Below are 16,828 nucleotides of genomic sequence, written 5' to 3'. Positions count from 1 at the left end.
ACCAGGAAAGATTTCCAGCTTTCAGTTTACCTTCTCAGATTCAAAAGTTTGTTGAGCTATTTCTTAGCATTCCAGAAATGGAATATATGGAATGGATCATTACTACCAAAATAAAAGTTGGCACAACTCGCCTCAGTAGATAACACAGAATAAAGCTTAAATAACTAATTACCATAAAAGGATTTTAGATATCGTTTTATCCTTCAGACATTTTTTCAAAAAACCTCAATCCACTTGCGCTTACAGATATTCTACCAGATTTTTGAAGCAGATTTTCGAGTGCTGTTGAACTGAGCAGGGCATAGAATGAGGAAAAGCTTCCAGATGCTTTGTCTAAAACAAGTGTAACATTGAAAATTGACAGTTCTTCCAAACAAAAAGAAAACAATAGGCCATGTTTCTTTGAATAATGCAGATTTCTAAAGTATTTGCAAATTGAGTCCAGTATATTTTTAAAAAGTACATATTTACCCAAATGGAGTTCATTCCAATAATACAAAATTGGTTCAAAATAATGAACTCTTAATATAATTAGCCATATCAATTTGAAAGGAGAAAACCCATATCATTTTCCAAAAAAACTGAAAAGGCATTAGATTAAAAATCAGTAATTCTAATTAAGTGGCAGCAAAATAAGAGTGATAAAATAAAAATACTGCTCAAATCAAAAGCTGGGATCGAGTCCCGCATCGGGCTTTCTGCTCGGCGGGGAGCCTGCTTCCCTCTCACTCTCTCTGTCTGCCTCTCTGCCTACTTGTGATCTCTCTCTGTCAAATAAATAGATAAAATCTTTAAAAAAAAAAAAAAAGCTAGCATTCTTAACTACAGAGTTGGGGAAACAAAAGCATTCCTTCTAAATTCTATACATTACTGGGCTTGATTCTAGAAGTAGTAGTTGGCAGCAGTAGCTGTTTCAGATACTGATGTAATGTATGAATAAGAAAGCTCTAGAAAGCTTAAGTGGATTATTAAATGGGACATCTGGGTAGCCATTTGGAGACATTAAAAGTTTGACTCCAGTCTTACTCCTTAGACAGAAATTTCATGTGAACTAAAGATTTCACATTAAAAAAACAACACACGACTTAGCTCTAGCAGTAGAAGAGAACATGTGGTACATGTGGCCTCTCTCAGAATATGAAGATAGACACTTGAACAACTGACTCAGTGTGGGGTGGGCCTCTCTAAGCAATGTATAAAACTAGAAGAAAAATTAGACTAATTTCTGCTTTAGAAACTCAAATGTCCACTAAGGACAAAATATTTGCAAAGCCTGATACACAATGGGTAGTTTACTCTGCGTACTTGCAAGGAGGTATGTAAAGAGATATTTGTGTTAGCAGTTGTAGTGCTGAGAGATAAGGAACAACTGAGTCACCAGCAAGGTACTGGTTTAAAAAATACAGAAAATACAATGGAGAACCATACAGTTTTAAAGAATGATTTAATTTAGGGGCGCCTGGGTGGCTCAGGGGTTGAGCCTCTGCCTTCGGCTCGGGTCATGGTCTCGGGGACCTGGGATCGAGCCCCGCATCGGACTCTCTGCTCGGCGGGGAGCCTGCTTCCCCCTCTTTCTCTCTGCCTGCCTCTCTGCCTAGTTGTGATTTCTCTCTGTCAAATAAATAAATAAAAATCTTAAAAAAAAAAAAAAGAATGATTTAATTTAGATACACACACTTAATGTAGAAAACACTTCAAAAAAATTGAGATGTAATCATTCTGTGTGTGTGTGTGTGTGTGTGTGTGTGTACACATTGTGTGCTTTGCTCTCATTTGTGTGTTTTCAAAAGGATATAGTAGCATATAGCTAACATTTTGCTAGAATAGTAAACAGTGAATGGTCTTCAGAGAATTTCAGTGAGGAGGAAAACTTCAACATACCCTCTGGTACTATTTAAGTTTTGTACTATTTCAGTTTTTTAAGTTGCTAAATATTTTCCCCTTTGGTTTTAGTGGTGATATCTCTACTCATTAATCTGGGAAGCCCCATAAAAGAAGTACGAAGGGCCTCCATTCTTTGTCTCCAGGCCCTCAGTGGAGTGGTGTCTCAGTTCCACCTGGTAATACATCATTTGGTTCCTAAAATAGAGGAGATCACCTCAGATGCCACCTATGTTGCTCAGGTAAACTCATCATCAAAGAAGATTGATCGTGTGCGCATGCCTGTGTATACCTGTGAACAGTTTTGTCCTCTTGACATTTTGCTTTGTAGGGATTTTGATCGAGTCAAGTCACTAAATTTGGAAATCGATATCAATCTCTGCACAACTTTCTCTTTCCATTTTTAAAAATGATAGCATAGTGTTTCAGTATGTGGCTTTTGATAGTACTAACTTAGAGGTATTGTACCATTTCCTGTTAAGGTTTCAATGGGAAATGAAAAATGATTCACTGTCACGTGATTTGGAAAAGACTCTTCTATGATTAGTACATTTAGCCTTTATAGTTTCTTAACCCTTTTTTATCTGATTTTCTTTTTGGTGTGCTAGGATCTAGCTACTTTATTTGAGGAACTACAGAGAGAAAAGAAACTGAAATCTCATCAGAAGTTATCTGAAACTTTGAAAAACTTACTCAATGGTGTATATAGTTGCCCATCTTACATTGCAAAAGATTTGGTGAAAGTACTTCAGGAAGTCAACAATGAGGTATGTGCAGTTCAGGTGGCTTACACATTCCATGTAATGTTACCAAACACTATTGTATCCACTCACGAGAGAGGAAAACATTTGCAGGAGTTACAGATACGCACTCAGAAGTGAAAATTTTCTTTCTAATTTGGGAGAGGGAAATGAGATGTAGAAACAGATAGAGGACACACAAAGCAAGTATTGGTGCTTTTTTTTCTATTTTAAAATTGTGTGTTATCCCTACTTAATCATTTCCTTGAAGTGAATTTAAAAAAGAAAAAACATGGGGAAAAAGACTGAAGATGCACTGCTGAGAAAACTGTTGGTTTGTGACTTTTGGTGGAAATCCTGCACAAGATAATGTATTTGGACATAAGCATGAACATTCCAGAATCCTTTGTTCATTCATAAAATGTATGTGTTTGAACATTAATTCTGGGGGAAAATCCATAGCTTTCATTATGTTGTCAGGGAGGCCTTGGCACAAAGGAGGTTGTGAATCACTGTTTTTGTGATGGCACGTGTGATCAAACTGTTTCAAAGTGAATGGATACTTCACCAGTCTCAGACTGATTGCAATGTGGAGACCTAAAGCAGGGGTCAGTGGAGTGAAAACCACATGATCAGATTTTCCTGGTGGCAGCCAACAGATGGCATTGAGTGGCTTTGTGTCATCCCTTGTAGTTTAAACTAGGAATTGACTGTCCTGTTCTGTGAAAGACCAAATAGTAAATATTTGTTCTGTGGGCTCCACAGTCTTTCTTCTTGCAGGTGCTTGGCTCTACCATTGCATTGCGAAAGCTGGAGCCAGTTATGTAAACATGAGCTTGGCTGTATTTCAGTAAATAAAATTTACCAAAACAGGTGGACCTCTGGATTTGGCCCACGAGCCATAATGTGCTGGCATTTGGTTTAGTTGTTAAAGACCTCACATACATAATTTGGAGGTTCTGTTTGAGGAAATATGCAGTGTTTGCTAGAATTTATTTTTGTAGTCGAAACTTTAGTTTGTGTTTCTTGTTGTCAGAAAGTCTTGGGATATCCACAAATTACTCCTCATTTCTGAAGAGTTTCAAGCTTTTGACCATTATAAACTGAACTATCAGATGGAACCTGAGTGCTTAATTGCACTAAAGCCTTGCTCCTGTCCAAGGGATCATCTTTAATTGTTTTTTTTCTCCAGGCTAAGCTCCGAGGCTTGCAACAGTGTATCTTTGGATGTCTTTGTAAAGCAAGCAAAAATAGGTGTCAGTATAGATAACTGTTTGCTAATAAATTTCTCCAACTTTAGATGGTGCTTTCTCAGCTGTTGCCTATGGCTGAACAACTGTTAGAAAAAATCCAGAAGGAGCCGACAGCTGTCCTGAAAGATGAGGCCTTTATTTTACATCTCACTCTGGGAAAATACAATGAATATTCAGCTTCCCTTTTACATAAGGACCCAAAGAGTCTAGATATATTCATAAAAGCTGTACATACAACAAAGGAACTTTGCACAGGAATGTCAACCATTCAGATAACAGCTCTTGAAAAGGTCAGTGACTTTTTTCAAAGACTAAAGTATGTTCAAGCTCTTAAAATTTTGTAATGTTTTACTTGGAGAAGCTAAAGTGGACTGGACATGTTTTAAAATGGATGTAATCTGTTTGCCTGCTTTTGCAAAATTGAGTGATACATATGTGTGATAAAGCTGCATTTTAGCTGACAAAATGGGAATAATATTACATCATAAAGAACTATTTGAAGGTCATTTTTGGGATTCACGTTTGTTGAGCTCAATTGCCTTTTTTCTACCTCCTCTAGATTACAAAGCCATTTTTTGCAGCTATATCAGATGAAAAAGTTCAGCAGAAGCTTTTGCGCATGTTGTTTGATTTATTGGTGAACTGTAAAAATTCACATTGTGCTCAGACTGTTAGCAGTGTTTTTAAAGGGGTAAGTTATGCAGTTTCTATAATTTATTTATTATTGTTATCTTCCAAGTAACACCATGTTTAAACAACCTCTGATATCCAGTGCTTTTAGAATGTCAGATGTTAGCATTAATAAGAATCATGGACAAGTAGCTCATAGAGAAGTGTAGAATCAAAATTATAAGTCTTCACCACGATTTTTATTTTGTGAAATATTTATATTTTAATCAGGTTGGATATAGTGTTAGTTTGACTCTACATTAGATGGGATCTATCTGTTTTATGCAAGGATTTTCAACGGAGTATGGGTCCTACTTAATTTAAATAGTTCTTTGATGACATGTATATAATGGAATTGAGCATGTGCTCATTGATTTATATACATATTAAAACATAGCTGTACATCAGAATAAACCACTTAGTTTGTTTTGTTGTTTAAAAAAATACACAGAAAACAAGTTCACAAAAATAGGTACCAGTATGGGAAAGTCCTAGTATCCAGATTCACCAGCTCTCAGTATTTAATGTATTTTCTTAGATTTCTAAGATGCAGATTTCTAAGTGAAACAAATTAAGGTGTAGAGCAGTGTGTATACTACACTCCTGTTGGTGTGTTGTTGTTTTCCTCTTTATACAGCTGTTAGGACATGGAAAAGAATATGGTGGCATTTGCCTTTGGGGTTTGGGATTGGTTTGGGCTCTAAAGTCCTAGGAAAATGTGAAAGTGGACATGGACATTTAAGTCAACATCTGTTTCTCTAATTTTGTCCCATGGAAATGTATCATCAGTCATTCTTCCTGCATATTTCAGATTTCTGTTAATGCTGAACAAATCCGAATAGAACTGGAGCCACCAGACAAAACAAAGTCCTTGGGCACAATTCAGCAAACGAGAAGGCAAAAAATGCAGCAGAAGTAAGAGCTAGGAGTACAGTGAAAACATGCTGTTTATTCCCCGGGCCTTGAATGTTACGAAACCGTTATAATTTTTTGATGCCCATTAATTTGGCATACACAGTATGATAATTTTTACTTTGCATTGATAGTGTTTGCTTTTCAAATATTTTCTGTTTCCCAGAAAATCACAAGATCTAGAGTCTGTTCAGGAAGTCGGAGGCTCTTACTGGCAAAGAGTAACCCTCATCCTAGAATTACTGCAGCACAAAAAGAAACTCAAAAATCCTCAGATACTGATACCAACTCTTTTTAACCTGCTGTCAAGGTACTGACACTTGCCTTTGCATTTGATCTGTGAGAGAATAGGATTCTAATTCATGCGCATCTTACTTAACATTCTTTTTTTAAATATAGTCTTTTCTTAACTAGTCTATAAAATAAAGCAAGTTAAGTACTGTAGTTGAAAGGTTAAAAGAAAGGTGTATGTCTCATTGTCAATGCCCAAATTGATCATCCTCTTGTGTTGTATAGTGAATGACCGTTCCCCTTACAGCCTGCTTCTTAACTTTCAGCATCGAGTTCTTGGGGCATCCTTGCTTTAAAGATAAAGGGAGAAACCCGCTATGTTTTTTAGGTATAAATTACCAGATAGCTGTGGTGTTCGCCACTGTATTGTAGATAAAACTTGTTTTTGTCTGAAAAGAATGTAGTTCTCAAGGTGGTTCTCTAAGATTTCAAATGGGTTGATGGAGAGTGCAACAGAGAAGAGAGATAAATTTTGACATTAAGCACCTGCCCATATGAGAAAAAGAAATCAGTTAAAATCTTATTTGTTTTTTATAGGCTGTGTGTAATGTAAATATTTTAGTTACTAAAATATGTAATTAAATATGTATTCTGGAGAGTGGTCATTAATGCATAACTGAAATTGTGTAACTTCATTTCCCATTATGTCTTTTCCGGGGGGTCCTGAAGGAGCTTAGAACCTCTGCCACCGGAGCAGGGAAATATGGAATACACCAAACAATTAATTCTTAGTTGTTTGCTCAACATCTGCCAAAAACTCTCTCCAGATGGTAGCAAAATACCAAAGGGTATGTACTTTGTTGGAAGGAAACGATGGAAGGATTACTTGCTTTGCGTACATATGTACCTACCACTTAGAGATTTTTTTTTTCTCCTCTAGATGTTCTGGATGAAGAAAAGTTCAATGTGGAATTGATCGTTCAGTGCATCCGTGTTTCAGAGATGCCGCAGACCCATCACCATGCCCTTTTACTTTTGGGTACTGTTGCTGGAATATTTCCTGTAAGTACTAATTGATTTGAGACTTCAGATATTTTGATATTTTCTTTTTTCAGTGGAAATGCTTAAGCGCTCACTGGTCTGAATTCAATAAACTTTGGGTCTTATTGGTGGGACTCTTAGCCCTGTCTCTTTAACAGTTGTGGTACTGTAGCTTGTTGATCTTGCTACGCTTCAGGTCTTCTTCTTATAAAATGGCAATAATAGTAACCTTCGTAGGATTATTGTGAGGATGTGACTGGATAGTTTATGGTTTGCGCTTAGCACAGAGCCTGGCACCATGTCACTTATAAGCGGTAGTGTTGGTGTTCCTTGACAAAAATTACCATCCCATTGTCCTCAGACAGCTTTCGTCCAGTGAGTTGAGAAAAAGTACTTTGATTATAAACTACCTCGGTTAGAGAAATCATGTTCCTTATAGAAGTACATCTTTTGAAGGTAATTGAGATTTTTTTCCCTCTTGGGGATTTAGGTCATAGGTTCTTAACCTGGGGTTCTCTGAGAGCTTTAGCGGTCTTTCAGTATACTAAATATCATGTAGATTTTATGCATATTGGACTTTTTTCCTTGGAAGAGAATCAGTAGCCCTCAGAGGAGTTAATAACTAGAAACAATTAAGAATCATTGATATTTTTTCTTTGCTTTAATTGAAATATAGTTCACGTACAATAGAATTCATCCATTTAAATAGGTTCTACTATTCACTGGTTTCAGTATGTTGACAAAGTTGTATAAATATCACCATTCTCTACTTCCAAAACATTTTCATCACCCCCAGAAGAAACCCCATACTCATTAGCCGTCACTCTTTTTTTTTTTTTTTAAAGCCGTCACTCTTTATTCCTTCTATCACTATAATTTCTGCCCCTGGCAAACACTGATCTACTTTCTTTCTGGGTTTACCTGTTCTGGACATTTCGTGTAAATGGAATCCTATTATACGTGTGCTTTTTAATGCTTGACTTCTTTCACTTAGCACAGTGTTGTCAAGGTTCATGAATGTTGAAGCTTGAATCAGTATTTCTTTTTTATGGCCAAATAATATTGCAGTGCATGTATGTGCCAGATTTTGCTTATTTGTTGGTCAGTTGACAGACATTTGTTTCTACGTTTGGGGTATTGTGAATTATGCACTGTAAACATTTATATATGAGGTTTTGTATAAATATGTTTTGTGTTCTCTGGTATATACCGAGGAGTGGAATCTGTGAGTCAGAAGTTAACTTTAATTTTCTTAGAAACAGCCAAACTGTTTTCCAAAGCATCTATATAATTTTGTACCCACCAGCAGTTATGAGAATTCTAATTTGTCTAAACCCTCACTGCTAGCTGATCTTTTTTCTTTTTTTTAAGTCATCCTAGGGTGTTTGAAGCTTCTTAGGATTTGGATTTTGCATTTCCCTAAATGCCTAATGTTGAGCATCTTTTCATGTGCTCATTGACCATTTCTTTATCTTTGGAAAAATGTCTTTGGGAATCCTTTGCCCATTTTTAAATGGGGTTGTGTCTTTTATTGCTAGACTATAATGAATCATTGATATTTGGTGTGCTTAAAATGGAAGATGTTGAAAGCTGTTTTTTCTTTCAGGATAAAGTTCTACACAACATTATGTCTATTTTTACATTTATGGGAGCCAATGTCATGCGTCTAGATGATACTTACAGTTTTCAGGTTATTAACAAGACTGTGAAGATGGTTATTCCAGCACTTATTCAGGTAAGCTGTCTTTATACCATCAGTAGTTTTTTATTGTTTAAGTGTGCTCCATACCCAACATGGAGCCCACCACAAGGCTTGAACTCATGATCCTGAGATCAAGACCCAAGCTAGTAAAATCAAGAGTGGACGCTTAACTGACTGAGCCACCCAGGTGCCCCAGGTTTTTTTGTTTGTTTGTTTTGGTCTTTAAGTTTTTTACATAGTATGAAAATAGAAGTAAATAAGTGACATTAAAAGCCTTTCTGAAATGCTCAGGTATTTGTGCTTCTTACATTTCAGAATGCTAAAGCTAATAATCAGTTTTAGTAACAATGTCCATTCCAAAAATACAAGTAAACATACATAACTGGTTTGCTGTGCTAAAAGGGTAGAACTATACCTGGGGCTTAATTTTACTCTGATAAAGTGAATTTAAATTCGCCATATCTTTCAGGACATTGCACTTGGATAATACCATTATGTAGGTTAGTGGAAGTAGGACATTTTAGAGCTACAGTGGCAAATTTGTTAATTCAACAAACATTTTCCAAGTGTTCTCTAAGAGCCATGTACTCAGAGATGATTGAGTCTCTGCCAGGAAGGATGAACCATTTGAAACTAAAAATCAGCCTTAAAAATGAAAGAGCTTGATCATCTGCACGAATTTTCTGTTCACCCCCACCTGTTGTTGTTGTCTTCTTCACTTTATTGGCCATTCCAGGGATGACCGTATTCAGCACCCATCTTCTTTTAATCTTGGTATTAGGTTGATACCCTCTGTGTCCAATAAGTTGGCAAGTACAGGACACAGAAAGAAAGAAAAAGTAACTGTATGCATAAAAGAAAAGTAACTGTATGCATCAGAATCATACATACCAGTTGAATAGGTCAGTGCCAAAAGAGTTCAGAATAAAAGAGCACCCATGAGCCAGGAAGACCACAGAGTTTCATAAGAAATACAATTTGAACTGAGAGGAATGAAGGACAGGATTTGCTTGTTGAAATGACAAGGTCCGGGAATGTGTACAGTGTGTGTGTGAAGAATGTAAGTTAGAGTGATGTGTGCAGTGCAGAGTGTTGAGACAGGGAGAAGTTGAGGGCATTGGTTCATTCATTCTTGCATTCCACAACGGTATTTGGAGTATCAGTTCCAGAGTTCAATGGTTTGAACATTATTCTGTAAGCAACAGGGAGTTGTTGGCCTTTTCTGTGTTCTGCTTATGTAGATTATACCCATTCTTCTCCGGGCAGAACACAAATCCTTCTTGTTGCGTGCAGGCTCCCAGTTGGCCTGAGAGCAGACTCGTTCTGAGTGCCACATACTTGGGATCTGTCATTCAGTACCTCCAGCTGGTATCTTTCCCCACGTGAATCTTGTTCATACAGACGATAAATCTTCTTCAAGGCGGGGCTCACATCCTACACGTTGTATTCCCTTCAGGGCCATGCAGTCCCTGGTATGTAATCTGTACTCACTGAATGGTTACTAATAGGTCCTTGATTATTCAGGTTCTTTTGATCATTTTTGGGGGGGCACATCTGAAGGCCTTCCCAGGTCTACCTGAAAGCTTCCTTGTGAAGGGTTATTTGCTCCTACTCATTGTCTCTGCTTGCTGTTTTGCAGTCCGATGGTGGAGACTCTGTAGAAGTCACGAGAAATGTGGAAGGAATCGTGGTGAAAATCATTAACGTGTTTGTGGACGCACTACCGCATGTTCCAGAGCACAGGCGCCTGCCCATCCTTGTTCAGCTTGTTGATACATTAGGTGCAGAAAGATTCCTCTGGGTTCTCCTCCTCCTGCTCTTTGAACAGTATGTCACTAAAACAGTGCTGGTGGCTGCCTATGGAGAAAAGGTCAGAGTGCAGGGCGGGGTGACTAGAAGGAAATGTTGATGTTTCACACACACTTTGTGATGCTTTCCAGTGTATATGTAGGACCAATGATGCTTTATGTCTGCTATTTACTTGTTTGTTTGTTTATTTTTTCAAGGTTTTATTTATTTATTTGATAGAGACAGAGAGAGATCACAAGTAGGCAGAGAGGCAGGCAGAGAGAGAGGGAGAAGCAGGCTCCTTGCTGAGCAGAGAGCCCAATGTGGGGCTCGATCCCAGGACTCTGAGATCATGACCCGAGCTGAAGGCAGAGGCTTAACCCACTGAGCCACCCAGGTGCCCCTGCTTATTTATTTATTAAAGATTTTTATTTATCCATTTGACAGCACAAGCAGGCAGAGTGGCAGGCAGAGGGAGAGAGAGAAGCAGGCTCCCCGCTGAGCAAGAAGCCTGATGTGGGACTCGATCCCAGGACTCTGGGGTCATGACCTGAGCCAAAGGCAGATGCTTAACCGACTGAGCCACCCAGGCGTCCCACTTACTTCCATTATTTAACAGTACTTGCTCAGAACTGTTTTAAAGGATGTTTTTGACTTTTTTAAAAAGATTTTATTTATTTATTTGACAGAGATCACAAGTAGGCTGAGAGGCAGGCAGAGGGCGGGGGTGGGGGAGAAGCAGGCTCCCTGGTGAGCAGAGAGCCCAATTCGGGGCTCCATCCCAGGACCATGACATGAGCTGAAGGCAGAGGCTTTAAACCACTGAGCCACCTGGTGCCATTTTTGACATTCTTTACAATTGCTTTCAGAGCCTCTGGCACTCCAAATACCATCAGTAGCAATGGATTATTTGCTGTGGGTGATTGGACTTTCCCGAGAACTGGTCTGTAGTGCCATGCTAGGTCGTTCTGTTTTAAGCCTAACAGAGTATAGCTATAAAGTAATTAAACTGTGTCTCTTGAAAATGGTTTTGAAGGCATTTCATGGGGAAGGGGAGGAGTGTCAGGGTCGTCGAAATTGTCACAACACTGGTGATTGTTTTTAAGAGCCCTGTTTGCATAGATGAGGGTAGAACTTTGAGGTCAAGGCTAGGCTTTTAAATGAATTTTTAGACAGAGGATCTGGGATAGGTCTAGACCTACCCTAAGTAAAGGAACATACTCTGTTCTGCTAGAAATCATAATGCAGATTTTCCTGGAATTAGGCCCACACAGTTCTCATAAATTGGCTTTTTTATGTAGGACACTTATTCATCTGGGATACACATGACTGTAAGGAACAATACGTAATGCCTTTGCGTGCTAAAAAATATTTTTAAAACATTTCCCTAACATGTACTTATTAACAAATTGGATACGTATAGTTTTATTACCTATTTCTCTTCTTTGTACAGGATGCTATTTTAGAGGCAGACACTGAGTTTTGGATTGCAGTCTGCTGTGAATTTAATGTCCAACACCAAATACAAAGTTTGATGAATATTCTTCAGTACTTAATAAAGTTGCCAGAAGAAAAAGAAGGTAAGCGTAATCAGGTGTTAATTACTGTGTCATCTGAAAAATCAAGAGAAACAGAAGACCCTGCATGTTATCCTTAGAGCACATAATATGTCTTTAGAAGGGTTTTTTGCAAGTAACTTAATAATTTTTAACTTAAGTATATGATTGTGTGTCTTCTCAAGTCCTTGTGGAAAATAGAAAGTAGGACTTCAGCTCACCTCTCCTCACACACTGGCTTTTTTACTGCTGTGCTTCTGTGAATGTGTTGGCTGTGGAGTGTTACCAGGGGCACAGGATGCGTTACGGTAAAAAGACAGCAGGTTAGCAGGGACTTATTAGCTGTCTCTTATCTTCCCATTAAAATATTTGTGAAGAGATGGGAAGAAGAAAACAACACAGCCTTAGTAACTAGGGGCGCCTCAGTGGCCGTTGGTTAAGCATCTGGCTTTGGCTCAGGTCATGATCCCAGGGTCCTGGGATCAAGCCCCATGTTGGGCTCTTGGCTCACCAGGGAGCCTGCTTTTCCCTGTTCCTCTGCCTGCCGTGCCTCCTGCTTGTGCTCGCTCTCACTCTCTGTCAAGTAAATAAATAAGGTCTTTAAAAATAAATAAATATTAAAATTTTACAGTATATGTGAGTCTAGAAAAAAATTCCACAGATTGCAGCACCAGCGAGACTGGTTTGAGAGAGGGTTTGATGTGTTCTTCATTCTCTGCCCTTTGAAGCAGAGCAGCAAGGCGTCCACAGGGACTGTTTTCTGTACAGCTAGCTGATTGGCCCTGCAGTGGTTTGTCTGATCCTTCAGTCTGCTTAGGTCTGGCAGGGACAGACCAGCCTGGAGAGCTGTATATAGTGACCTCTTTATGGAAGAAGTCTTCAATTTGAGTCACTCTCTAGGACAGTGTTTCCTATGTGGCCCACTGTGGACTCCCAATTACTGTATCTTCAAACCCTTCTATATTAGATAAATTTGGATATGGGATTCTACAAAGTTTTAGGAGACACATGTGTGAACTTTTAGAATTAAACGTTGAAGCTAGAGAGGACCCTTCCTTTATTCTATCCCAGGCCACTAAGTAAATGCCTCTGCAGGATTGGGAATAGATGCAATATTAAGACACGTTTTGTAGTGCTTTTGTCTTTCATTTGCTTGTCTCAGTTGCCCTGGGTTTTTTGTTGTGTGTTGTGTTCCCAGGGCTCCTGGATATGTTAATAAATATACATCTTTCACTAATTCAGAAGACGAAAAACTGGGTGTGACAGATTCACAAATTCCAATCAGAAAATTATATCCCATGTACCGTGCTCTTTATGTCCATATCTTTCTGAAGATTTCACATGAAGATGAGTGAGGTCACTTGTCGTCTCGTTCTTTTTCAGAAGCTGTTCCCAAAGCTGTATCAACTAAAAGTGAATCACAAGAAGAAATGCTACAGATTTTTAATGTGGACACTCACACTAGCAAGCAACTGCGGCATTTTAAGTTCTTGTCAGTGTCCTTCATGTCTCAGCTCCTGGCTTCCAGTCATTTTATCAGAAAGGTGATGTGTTTTTTAAATGTATTTATGAAAAAATTATTTTTTTGAAGGAACTATTTTGAAGAAAATTATTTTTTTGAAGGAACTATCGTTTAAACTAGTATAAAGAGATTGGCAAATATAAAAACATGAGGCAGCCCTTAAAGATAATAGAAAAACACGATAGACTTTACCATAAACTGGCGTGATCTCTTACGGCTGTACACATGTAAACCCTGCCACTCCGTAGTTCCACTCTCAAGCAGTACACAGGCACACCTCGTTTTGGTGTGCTTCACAGGTGCTATGTGTATTTTTTTTTTCTTACAAATTGTAGGCTTGTGGCCTCACACAAGTCTTCCAGGACCAGTTTTCCGACAGCAACTGATGACCTCAGACTTTTTCATTTTATTTGGTACGGTGACCTGTGATAAATGATGATGACTTGCTGAGGGCTCAGGGGATGGTTAGCATTTTTTTTTTTTCCATTTTATTTATGGTTAGCGTTTTTTAGCAATAGGGCATTTCTAAGGTATATAGATTGTTTTTTTTAGATATAACACTATTGCACATATGATAGACTACAGTTAGCATGAATATAACTTATATGCCCAGAAAGTTCATTCGACTCACTTTACTGTGATGACTTTATTGTGCTGGTCAGGACCTGAACCTACGGAATCTCCGAGGTACGCCTGTGCAGCCAGCAGAAACATACATATGAGCCAACATTTAGCATGCGTGCTACATCACATGGAGGAGAACTCTCGTGAGAGCAGTAGTTGTGGTAGCCCAGAGCTGGCAGCAGGCCAGGTGTGTGTCAACCATAGATGAAGTGTCCGTCGTCATAAATGGACACGAGTGACTCTCAAAAAGGTAATAGTAAAAGCAAGCAGGCAGACGCACAAGAATACGCCCCAATTCCAGTTGTGTAAAGTGGAGAAACAAGCACAACAAATCTTGGTGTTAGCAGTAAGGACAGTGTTTACCTTTGGGAAGGAGGGAAAGGGCAGTAATGAGATCAGGTAGAGGAAGGATTCTGCAGTGCTTCTAATTGTAGGCTCTTTCTTTATCTGCATACAGCAAGCTCTGTAGATTTATATGTCTTCCTGTTTGTGTGTTAACCTTTACACACAGGAAGAAGGAAATACAGAAACAAAATGAAGAGAGAAGGAAGGATTGGGAACATCAGAGTGGTTGAACATTAGAAAGTCTGTTCTGTGTCTACTGAGTGAGCAGGTCAACAGGGGAAACCATGTGACAACTGAAGCATTTATACAGAAATCATTTGATAAATTCAGTACTTATCATGGTTTAAGAAAAATCCTACTAGCCTCCAACAAGGATGGGAACTTCCTTGGCCTAATGACGATACCAGAAACTGGTTTATATCGCACTTCTTAATGAAACAGACATTGTACAGTCTGGAACAAGGATGTCCTGTCCTGTCCTGTCCCATTGCCGTTTCTGTTCCGCAAAAGAATGGAGCCTAAGAATCAGAAAACAGGGTCACCAGACTCCTAGAACGAATAATTCGTTTTGCAGGCTTGCTTGATAGGGGTTAGCGTGGTCACTCCTGCAGATCCACTTGCCGAGGACAGTGGTGGTGCACGAGCAGTCGGAGGGGTCACCCGTGCAAAAGCAAGGGAGGTGATGATGTGGCGGGAGCTTTGCAAAGTAGGTAGGGAAAGAGAACTGCCCTATAACGAGAGCCACCAAGGTTTGTTTTCCATTTGGGGAAGGAAGACTGATCTCACACTGTATACAAAAGATACTTTTAAGTAGATTGTGAAAAGGAACACTTAGAAGAAAATTGAGAACAGTGTGACCAGAGGATGGAGAATTAATTTAAAAGTTCAGTTCAACAAAAGGCCACCATAAACAAAATGAAAAGAAAGCCGCAGATACAAAGTTCATAAATTCAGTTCCCCTAAGAACATCTGACAGAGAATATGAATTCACTAAAAAGGGAACAGAAGTGGCCAATTAATATGCAACAGAATAACGTTCCTAGTAGGAAGGAAATTGCAGATTAAATGGTAATGCCACTCTGATGTCCATCAGATTGGCAAAAATTTAAAAGCTCTTACTACCAAGAAGTGGCAAGTCTGTGGGGACACGGTTATTTGAGTCCACAGTGATGGGTAAGGTCTCTGAACAGAGACTTCAGAAAGCACGAGGCGGTCTCCAGGTTGGAGATGCACATCTCCTCTGATCTAGCCATTCCTTTTCTTGGGTATGTGCCCTACAGAAAGGGGCCTGCTTGTTCAGGGAGATAAACAAGAATGTTCTTTTCTAACATTCTTACCAGCAGAAAACATGGACATAAGCCAAAATGTCCATGGTAAACAGAGGTGGACGAGCAGATACGGCATGGTGTGTCCTGTGGTGTATGCAGGGAGCACTGTGTGCCGTTAAATGAGCACTAGGATGACATGAGTTCCCGTAGACAGATCCCAGAACTCCCATATTCCCAGAAAAGCACATTGCCAACTGCCGTGTACTCTGACTGCATTTAACGGCAGGTTCAAGTTGGTGGGGCTGGGAGTATTGGGAGAAGGGAAGAGGGAGTAGTACACAGGACTACACCTGTATCTGTAGTGTTCAGTGTCTTAAAATCAGCTAAGAGCTAAGGAAAGCATTTCATAAAATTTCATAAAATTAGTATAAAATATAATAAAATATGCACAGAATAGCTAAAGTAAGGGGAACCAGAGTTATTACAGTATGATGGGGATAATCTGAACCTGATTAAATTGTAATGTCAGAAAACAGCCCCTGGGAAGTTTGAACTGAATAGTCTTAGACAGCTGAGTATTACTGCACCTACCTCAAGTGATGTTCTTACTAACATCCGTACTGTTCTGATGATATGATGTTTTCTTTAAAAATTAGGTAGTTGAAAGTGGTGGTCCTCAGGTTTTAAAAGGCCTTGAACAGAGGTATGTTCCTTTTTTTTTTTTTAACTTGGAAATAATTTCCAACTTTCTATCAAAAAGCCGGGAGCCGTGCACAACATTCTCATATGAGTCTCCTTTGTTTTAGGTTGCTGGAAACAGTTCTTGGCTATATTAATGCTGTAGCACAATCCATGGAGAAAAATGCAGACAAACTAACTGTGAAATTTTGGCGGGCACTGCTGAGCAAAGCTTACGACATGTTAGATAAGGTAGGTTTTCACTTCTCCCCATCTGTTGTGTTTTGGTGACTGTGTTTATGTCATCGTGAAATGATCTGACATACAAAGTTTTACTTAAAAAATAAACTTAGCGATAGACTTTTCTTAATATACTGCAGCTCATATTTTTCTTAGAAAAGAATCCCTTGATGGCTAGAAAAATTCATCTGTAAAAGGATTGTTTCCCTACCAATTATGAGAACATGTGTCTCAGTAAATATGCTTTGAATATTCAGTCATCTAATACTATATTATGTTCCACTTTATTCAAGTGAAATAGAAAAATACCTCTTTAGGTAGTGTGTTGGGAGGGTACTAGAAATATCACTGGCCTTGATATTAGGATCACTCTTCAAA

The 16,828-nt window shown here is 38.8% G+C and overlaps 1 protein-coding gene across 1 annotated transcript in view; it reads left to right on the top strand.

Annotated features, from left to right (window-relative positions):
• HEATR1 (HEAT repeat containing 1) overlaps positions 1 to 16,828 on the top strand; it is a 49,053-nt gene that overhangs the window by 22,713 nt on the left and 9,512 nt on the right. The window contains exons 21-34 of the mRNA XM_046027273.1: positions 1,954 to 2,123; positions 2,490 to 2,648; positions 3,922 to 4,164; positions 4,434 to 4,565; positions 5,355 to 5,458; positions 5,622 to 5,765; positions 6,416 to 6,534; positions 6,627 to 6,748; positions 8,334 to 8,462; positions 10,069 to 10,299; positions 11,671 to 11,797; positions 13,157 to 13,317; positions 16,189 to 16,235; positions 16,339 to 16,462. Of these exons, the coding sequence (XP_045883229.1) occupies positions 1,954 to 2,123; positions 2,490 to 2,648; positions 3,922 to 4,164; positions 4,434 to 4,565; positions 5,355 to 5,458; positions 5,622 to 5,765; positions 6,416 to 6,534; positions 6,627 to 6,748; positions 8,334 to 8,462; positions 10,069 to 10,299; positions 11,671 to 11,797; positions 13,157 to 13,317; positions 16,189 to 16,235; positions 16,339 to 16,462 (2,012 nt within the window). The remainder of the gene's footprint in view (positions 1 to 1,953; positions 2,124 to 2,489; positions 2,649 to 3,921; positions 4,165 to 4,433; positions 4,566 to 5,354; positions 5,459 to 5,621; positions 5,766 to 6,415; positions 6,535 to 6,626; positions 6,749 to 8,333; positions 8,463 to 10,068; positions 10,300 to 11,670; positions 11,798 to 13,156; positions 13,318 to 16,188; positions 16,236 to 16,338; positions 16,463 to 16,828) is intronic.

Source organism: Meles meles, chromosome 13 (genome assembly GCF_922984935.1).
Source record: "Meles meles chromosome 13, mMelMel3.1 paternal haplotype, whole genome shotgun sequence".
NCBI lineage: Eukaryota > Metazoa > Chordata > Mammalia > Carnivora > Mustelidae > Meles > Meles meles.
Note: the sequence above shows the minus strand (reverse complement) of the source record. Positions and strands in the feature narration are given on the sequence as shown.